An 8,611-nucleotide genomic window follows, 5' to 3' on the forward strand; every position below is an offset into this window, starting at 1 on the left:
GGTCTCAAACAGGCTCCTCGTGCCTGGTTTGAAAAGTTTTCTACTGTGATTACTTCACTTGGTTTTCATCCTAACAACCATGACTTTGCTCTATTTGTCAAATGCACTTCGGCTGGTCGAATTTTGCTTTCTCTATATGTTGATGATATGATTATTACAGGTGATGATGCTATCGGGATTAGTCTATTAAAGTCCGAACTGACTCGTTGTTTTGCTATGAAGGACTTGGGTTCCCTTCGTTACTTCTTGGGTATTGAAGTTGCTTCCTCTCCAAAAGGGCATCTTCTTTCTCAATCTAAGTATATTTTTGAGCGTGCTCGACTTTCTGATAATAAGACTATTGATACTCCGATTGAGCTCAACGCTCGTTACTATGCTTCTGGTGGTTCTCTACTGCCGGATTCTAGTCTGTATCGGACTGTTGTTGGAAGTCTGGTTTATCTCACTATCACTCGTCCTGATATCGCATATATGTTGTTCATATAGTCAGTCAGTTTGTTACTTCTCCTACTAAAGTTCATTGGGCTGTTGTTCTTCACATTTTGAGATACCTCTGCGGCACTCAGTTTCAGACTCTTCTACTTTCATATACTTCATCATTAGAGTTATATGCTTACTCTGATGCTGATTGGGCCAGTGATCCTACTGACCGCAAATCGACTACTGGATTTTGTATTTTTCTAGGTGATTTCCTTATCTCTTAGAAAAGTAAGAAGCAGGACATCATTTCTCGATCCTCAACGGAGGCTGAATATCGCGCTATGGCTTCCACTACTTGTGAAATAGTTTGGTTGCGATGGTTGCTTACTGATATGGGTGTCTTTCTGCGGCAACCGACTCCTTTACATTGTGATAATAAGAGTGCTATTCAGATTGCTCACAATTTGATTTTTCACGAACGGACCAAACATATCGAAATCGACTGTCATATTACCCGTCATCACCTTCAGAATGGCACCTTGACATTGCCTTTTGTTTCTTCTTCCTTACAGCTTGCAGACTTGTTTACAAAATGTTTAACTGCTTCACGGTTTCGTTTTCTGTCTGACAAACTCTCAATGCTTGTTGCCATCGCCTCGTGAGTTTGAGGGGGGATGTTAAATAATGTAATTCTTTGTATATTGTAAGGGTAGTTTAGTCTTTTCTATATTCTTAGTGTAGGAGTATATATAGCTCTCTTTTGTATTAGGGTTACATACTTTGTTTCTGATGTTCTCCTTTCACTTCTAACCAATAAAACGCTATACACCTTTTCTTCAATCCTAACAGTAAGAAGGTTGTTCTTAGAAAATAAATGTCTTAAATTTGTTAAGTTTCTACCTCTGTTATTTTTATGACGAATGTGAAAGATTGGTTATTCCTTTTTATGTGGTTCACGATCTATTATACTCCCGTAAATCAAAAGTAAAAATAAATTAGAAAGAAGAAGAAATCAATTGAAGCTATCTATGATGTTCTATACAGTTACAGTTAGTTACCTAGTAAGTTGAGAACAACCAAAACGCCAGGCAACCGGCAATGCTTGTTTTTCTTATTTAGTCAACCTAACACACGCCATTCTGCTATTTGTCTTTCCTGATTTGTCTGTACTAAAACAACCTCTTATGTTTGTCTACACTCTACACCTCCTTTCTTTACCTCCAAACATTATTTTTAAATGTTACATCAATTTGTCCTTTGCCCACTATAGTCCACATGTAAGAAAGAAAGAAGAACGTCTTAAGCTTTGTCAATCACCTTCAATTAGAATAACATACCTGATGCTTGATTTTTTGGAGGAACAGGAAAAACAAAAATACTAAACAAAAGAGACATATGAACATAATTTCTGAAAGTAAAGCAACCAATTTGCCGTCCAAATGATAAACTGTATGATAAATCCTTAACATCATACATGAGAGGTCGGCTTAGCATAAACTAAGTCTTCTGCGTCAAGTGTCATCAATTGGTTAAGATCTTTGCATTGAACTTGATAAAATGCTGATGATCGATTGACTAGCAATTTCAGTTTACCGAGTCATGAAACTGAAATCCAAAAATATCTTGTGAGCTCAGCATCCCAGTTAGACAAGACAATGATTAATTTATTGTAGAATTCAGGAAAGGTCAGAACAGAAAATCAATAGATTTGGCACAGTTGTTGAAACTATTTGTGTCATTTTATGACAAGCATATAGTTGAACTAACTCTCGCTGAACTCTCCATCCCAGTTTACCTTTCAATATTCCATACTCTTATGCTTTTGAATAATCATGCAATGCTTTCTCCAGTCTCGACAAATCCATACTCTTATCATGGCAATTACCATTTTCCTTATGTTGTACTTACTACCTCTTGCAAGCTCAGTGTCCTTCAATTTTACTAGTTTTGATCCGAATATGGCAGACATATCCTTTCAGGGTGATGCTTTCTCATCGCGAAGTGTTCTTCAGCTTACAAGGAATGCAAAAGATGATAACCTGAGAAGTAGTGTTGGCAGGGCAACATATAAGAATCCGGTGCGGCTTTGGGATGTCAAGACAAGGAAGCTTACAGATTTCACTACCCACTTCTCCTTCACGATGAAAGCGATTGACCAAAATCGGTTTGGTGACGGTATTTCTTTTTTCATTGCACCATTTGATTCTCAGATTCCTGACAATTCAAGTGGAGGCTTTCTTGCACTCTTTAGTCCTGATTCTGCTTTCAGTGCCTCCAGAGAGAATCAAATTGTTGCAGTTGAGTTTGATAGTTTTGAAAATCCATGGGATCCAAGCGATAATCATGTAGGAATCATTGTTAACTCAATCATATCCGTTACAAATATCACTTGGAAAAGCAGCATTAAGAACGGGTCGGTCGCAAATGCTTGGATAAGTTATAACTCCACTACTAAAAACTTGAGTGTCTTTCTAACTTATGCTAAGAATCCTGTATTCAGTGGTAATTCAAGCCTTTCATATATTATTGATCTGAGGGATTTTTTACCTGAATGGGTTAGAGTAGGTTTCTCTGCTTCTACAGGTTCTTGGGTTGAAATACACAACATTCTTTCCTGGAATTTCACTTCCACCTTGGAAATTAATCGGAAAACCAAAAGCAAAACATCATTGGTTGTTGGTTTAGCTTCAGGTTCAGTATTATTGGCTTCTGGGATTGGAGTGCTTTGCTTTGTCTATTGGAGAAAACGGAGCGGCGGTGGAAATGAGGAAGAAATTGTTGATGGGTCTATGGATGATGAATTTGAAAAAGGAACTGGGCCTAAGAGGTTCACTTACCGTGAGCTAACTCACGCAACAAGCAACTTTTCTGAGGCAGGAAAGCTTGGTGAAGGGGGATTTGGAGGCGTTTATAAGGGATTGCTGAGTGGATCAAAAACAGAAGTCGCGGTGAAGAAGGTATCAAGAGGATCAAAGCAAGGCAGAAAGGAGTACGTATCAGAAGTGAAGATTATCAGTCGGCTGAGACACAGAAATTTGGTTCAACTTATTGGTTGGTGCCATGAAAGAAATGAATTCCTTCTGGTGTATGAGTTTATGCCTAATGGAAGCCTTGATACCCGTCTCTTTGGAGGAGTAACTATGTTAATATGGTCTGTCAGGTACAAAATAGCTCTTGGACTGGCCTCTGCTCTGTTATATCTCCATGAAGAATGGGAACAATGTGTAGTGCATAGAGACATCAAGTCTAGCAATGTCATGTTGGATTCAAATTTCAACGCCAAGCTTGGCGATTTTGGCCTTGCAAGACTTGTAGATCATGAGCTTGGTTCTCAGACTACTGTTTTGGCTGGCACAATGGGATATTTAGCCCCTGAATGTGTGACCACAGGAAAAGCTAGTAAAGAATCAGATGTTTACAGTTTCGGAGTTGTAGCACTAGAAATTACATGTGGAAGAAGGCCGGTTGATGTAAGGCAAGAACCTGATAAGGTAAGGCTAGTAGAATGGGTATGGGATCTTTATGGGAAAGGGCAACTTGTTGAAGCTGTTGACAAGAGACTGAGTAGAGAATTTGATGAGAGGCAATTGGAATGCTTGATGATTGTTGGATTATGGTGCTGCCATCCTGATTTTAATCATCGGCCATCTATTCGGCAAGTGATTAATGTTCTTAATTTTGAAGCTCCATTGCCTAGTCTTCCAGCTAAATTACCGGTGCCAATGTACTATGCACCTCCAATGAACATGTGCAAGTTTTCATACACATCTTCAGGATTAACAAACACAGGGACCAGCTGCTCTACAAATTCCTCACTCTTGTCTGCTGAATCAGCGAAATCTCTTCTGAAACCAGAGAAAATTGATGTCTAATTTTCTTAAGTTTGCATCAGGCTTGAGAAATTATCTTCTCATTGTATGTTATGCTTATTGTATAGTACTTTACTGAGCTTATAACGAGTGAATCATTTCAAACTGTTGAGTTCGATGTCGTATGATCAATTGAATAATCCCAATAATGGAATGCCCATTTCGTAATACAGGATGCAAGATTTCAAACCATCAAAAGGATGGAATCTTTCACTAACATAATTTCTGGAGCTAGCAAATTAAGAAACTCTAATAGTATGTGTACAGAAAAACAGCTTGGAAAGGAGCAATACCATTGAATTGGGATTGGTATGATTATGAAATGAAAAAATTAATGCTGAAAAAAGGAACATGCATCTGTGCTTTTCTCTTGCAATTTGCTAGCAGTATTACTATTTACACAATTGTCAAAAAAAATTCAAGATAGACTACAGGATCTTACGTTCTCAAGTACTTGACTAGTTCAAACTATATCTTTTCATATTTAAGGCTGGAAGGAGGTAGAAAATGTTCATTTGTCAAACCCCATACATTAAAATCTACATCTTCAATTTTCCATTTCTCCTCCATTTGCCTCTTATGATTAGCAGATTGCTCTCCGTATCTAAACACAGTAACACGAGTCTTACCACTATGTGCAATATTCACTCCATCAACATACTTGTAATCTTCCATTACTGATTCTGTGTTTGTCTCCCAGAATACATCGTCATCATCTTTTGTTCTCATACTTAGCAACCTTGAATCTTCAAACTGAATCAGAAGGCCTGATCTTTGGCTAAAATAACCCCAAATTGTATGATGAATTATCTCATAGTTAGGACCACTTTGTGCCTCCCGAATTGCTGGGCTTGTTTCTAGCTTTAGTATAAAGCAATCCTCATCATTTATGATTTTTTCTCCAATGCATGTTGCATCTATAAATAAGTTTGCTGTTGATCTAGGGTCCAAACCCTGTCATCATTCACCATTTCAAAGACAATATGTAAGTCTAGTGAGAACTTAGATTCTTTTAGTTGTATTATATTATATTGTAGGATGCTTGACTTTAACTTGATTTCCGATCTAATCCTTGAAATTGAAGACTAGATTTAAGTGTTAACAAAGCTGAACAGAAAAAAAAAAAATTTATATACCTGCAAGAAACGACGCAAAGGTCTAGGAGGACCTTTTGAAATAGGCGTTTGTTGATTGGAAGAATGCCTCCAAGAGATCTTGCCATTGCTTCCAGAAATGACTTTGCATCCTGACACAACAAGCTCCAGGATCCAGAGATCAGGATCTTTTTGCCAAAGCACAAAACCACCAGCCTCCTCTGAGCTCTTAACATTAATAGTTTGGTCTCCTTGATGAAATTCTGATGCACTAATTTTCACCTCACCTGTTACACACATACTATGCACTGCATTTAGTGCTTGTTGTCCTCCTGTAGCGGCTATATATTGTTGCACTATGTATTTGGCTGTTGAAGCTTGCTGAAACAAAAATGTAACTAATGAACTTAAGAGGGGAAAAAAATTGAAATTCTGTTGCAACACAAGGCCCTCTGCCTGTCAAATGACTTGAGACAAGCTCTATAAAAAATTGAAAGTACATAAACAAAATAAGTACTTCTATCATTTTCTCAAACATAATTTGTTATTTGTTTCTATGGAATTAAAACATTTAATTAAGATGTGGATTAATGATGGACTAATTTGAGAAAATCTTACAATATATTTCCTGAAAATTAATAACTCTCAAATTGGACTTTCCACAATATCCATTTATTTTATGATTTTAAGATTTGGCATGTAAGTATGCATAAACCAATCAAATCACACCCAATGACCACTACCTAAGAAAAATTCAATACGAATATTTTTATCTTTTTATTTGCAATAATAAAATCCCAGATCGAAATGGCCATAGTTAGGACAGATATATGCTATTGAATTGGCATATGCAACCAAAAAAAAAAACAAAGAATAAAAGAAGGAGAAGAAAGAAAATTGCAGCTTTTATGATATTCATTATTCATCAAATGAATGAAATGCGGAGAACTCAGTGCTGTTGACATAAATTTTAGAAAAAAAATTCCGAAAGGAAGAGAGAAAAAAAAAAAAAAGGAGTGTTAAATTCCTTACAATGGAACAATCTTTGACAGGCTTGTAAACAGAATGACCAACTTGAACCTGAAGAGGAATAAGAGGAGATCCAACCATATAAAGAAGGAAACGCAGCTCATTAATACGTCCAGCAATCACTGGCTGTGACCATTTATCAGAAGTCTGAGCTCTCATCCATGTTAACATGTTATGCCAGCGCAAGGTCACATTGCTCCCCATGCTAGTGAACATTTCTTCTGGTATTGGGACCTCAAGAACTGTCTCAAGGCCATCATCTTTGTCAATATTTGGACAAAGTTTCCTCATGAAAGTTGTATAATCCCAAAAGGGCAAGCGAAAAAGAATGGAAAAAAGAATGTTAGAGAGGTTAAAGAAATGAAAAAAAAAGAAAACGAGTCTTAGAGTCAGAGATTGAATTTAGATTGAGAATTTTTGCCCAAAGGTTGTCCTTGCTTGTAGATGTCTTGTGGGCATGATTTTATGGATGGATTTCATTGTTTATTAAGTTACTATTTTTGGAGACTGACCCATTTTGTTGCTACGTTTCTTGAAACCACCAACATATAGTGTTACCTAACTGTTTTACACTCGGTTCCATTTTGTTTCTTGAGACTGACCAAGTTAACTTTATTTGGTTTAGATTACATGCAATCAATATTTAGCTATTAATTATTGTATTTTTAGAAAAAATATATTAATGAAGATTACATTTTAATATAAAATAGAAAATAAATATCAAACATTAAAAAATATGTAGAAAGAAATTTACTCTTAACAGTTATTAATCGTGTTGATATAGTACATTGCAATTTTACAAAAAAAATATTCCATTTGGTGGTATTATGCCACTTATCGACTTGATAAACTTTTTTTGATGAGTCAAATCATTTAATTTTCAGAATAAATTTTTTTTTTCCACCATTCGTATAGAAGGAGACTTTCCAGCTACATCATATCTCTAACAATAGGAAAACTCAACAACTGCATCATGTTTCTAACAGAAACACTCTCATAAAACTCTTATAAAACGAGAATCCAGTAAAGAATCATAAAATCTGTTAAAAAACATACTAATATTTATTTATTATAATTAATTAATATAAAATAAAAAATTACCGTTGATATAAAAGTGAATAACAATAAATTAAAATATAAAGTTTTAATAAAAATGAAAAAGAAAAAGTCGTTTTTCTTTATATCAACCAGGAATTTAACCTTCTGTCGTATTAATTATTGGTTTTAATAGCCTATTTTTATAATAGTTGTGTAATCTTCTTCCCTTCCCCCTTAAATCTTTTAATAATATTTTTCTTAGTTTCTATAATTCCACCTGCAAATCGAAGGTGAATCAATATTTTATTATAATTTATAGAACTGTACTCTTATTTTTATTTTATTTTTTATTTTCCGTTTTAGGGAGGAAAAAGAAAATGATCCGGCTACAATGGATCATTACTACGTGGGAAGGTAGGTACCTTTACTTATATAAAAGTTATATATTAAATTACTTTATATAAATTTGAACCAATTTTATAAATTTTTTGAAAATATATAATTATATTAAAAAGTCACATAATTAAATTATTTAGAATTTATCTGATAATTAAAATATTAAGAAAATAAGAATTATTTATGTTTACTTGCATTGGATAATGTTGTATACGTGTCCTAATGCACAGATTGAACAAAATATTGTTTTTTACTAATGCGTCAAGTGATCGGATTGTACTAAAGGACAAGCGAGTCTGCTTAGAGTACCAAAGTTTGCCGAAGCTGAGTAGAAACATAAGACAACTCCAAGAAAGAGGAAGCTCAGTGCAAGTTCTCGTAGTCTAGAAGAAATTAATATATGATCCAAGAATTTCCAGTCACCAATTAATCCATAATAGTCACTATCTTTTCTTTCAATTTGATTGTTAGTCGCAAGATTGATTTTTATAATCCTGAATTGATTCTTCATGTTAATAAATTGCTTTCTTTCTATTACTTGCTGATGACTTGCAAACATATTTGCTTTCAATTTCTAATTTATTTTATTTTGCAGCTATAATAAATAAATAAATAAAAATATTCAGAATATATGAGTGTAAATAAACAAAACAAACCTGAAATATTAGTACAGGCGACGAAATAAATTTTTTTTCTGAAAACAGGTATATTCCAGCCGAAAGTTCTAGTCTCATTCCGCAGTCAACGAAGCTTCTAAAGAACTCA

The 8,611-nt window shown here is 34.8% G+C and overlaps 2 protein-coding genes across 2 annotated transcripts; one reads left to right on the forward strand and one right to left on the reverse strand.

Moving 5' to 3' along the window:
* The first annotated feature begins 2,217 nt into the window (after positions 1-2,217).
* LOC8259404 (L-type lectin-domain containing receptor kinase IX.1) lies at positions 2,218-4,359 on the forward strand. The gene has a single exon (XM_002527196.4). The coding sequence runs from the start codon at positions 2,253-2,255 to the stop codon at positions 4,290-4,292; it is 2,040 nt and encodes a 679-aa protein (XP_002527242.2). The 5' UTR covers positions 2,218-2,252; the 3' UTR covers positions 4,293-4,359.
* Positions 4,360-4,565: 206 nt separating this feature from the next.
* Positions 4,566-6,863, reverse strand: LOC8259682. Its single transcript, XM_048377157.1, has 3 exons — positions 6,416-6,863; positions 5,426-5,764; positions 4,566-5,243 (listed from the first exon to the last, which is right to left on the reverse strand). The coding sequence occupies exons 1-3, from the start codon at positions 6,701-6,703 to the stop codon at positions 4,758-4,760; spliced, it is 1,113 nt and encodes a 370-aa protein (XP_048233114.1). The 5' UTR covers positions 6,704-6,863; the 3' UTR covers positions 4,566-4,757.
* Between the last annotated feature and the right edge of the window lie 1,748 nt (positions 6,864-8,611).

Source organism: Ricinus communis, chromosome 7, assembly GCF_019578655.1.
Source record: "Ricinus communis isolate WT05 ecotype wild-type chromosome 7, ASM1957865v1, whole genome shotgun sequence".
NCBI classification, from domain to species: domain Eukaryota; kingdom Viridiplantae; phylum Streptophyta; class Magnoliopsida; order Malpighiales; family Euphorbiaceae; genus Ricinus; species Ricinus communis.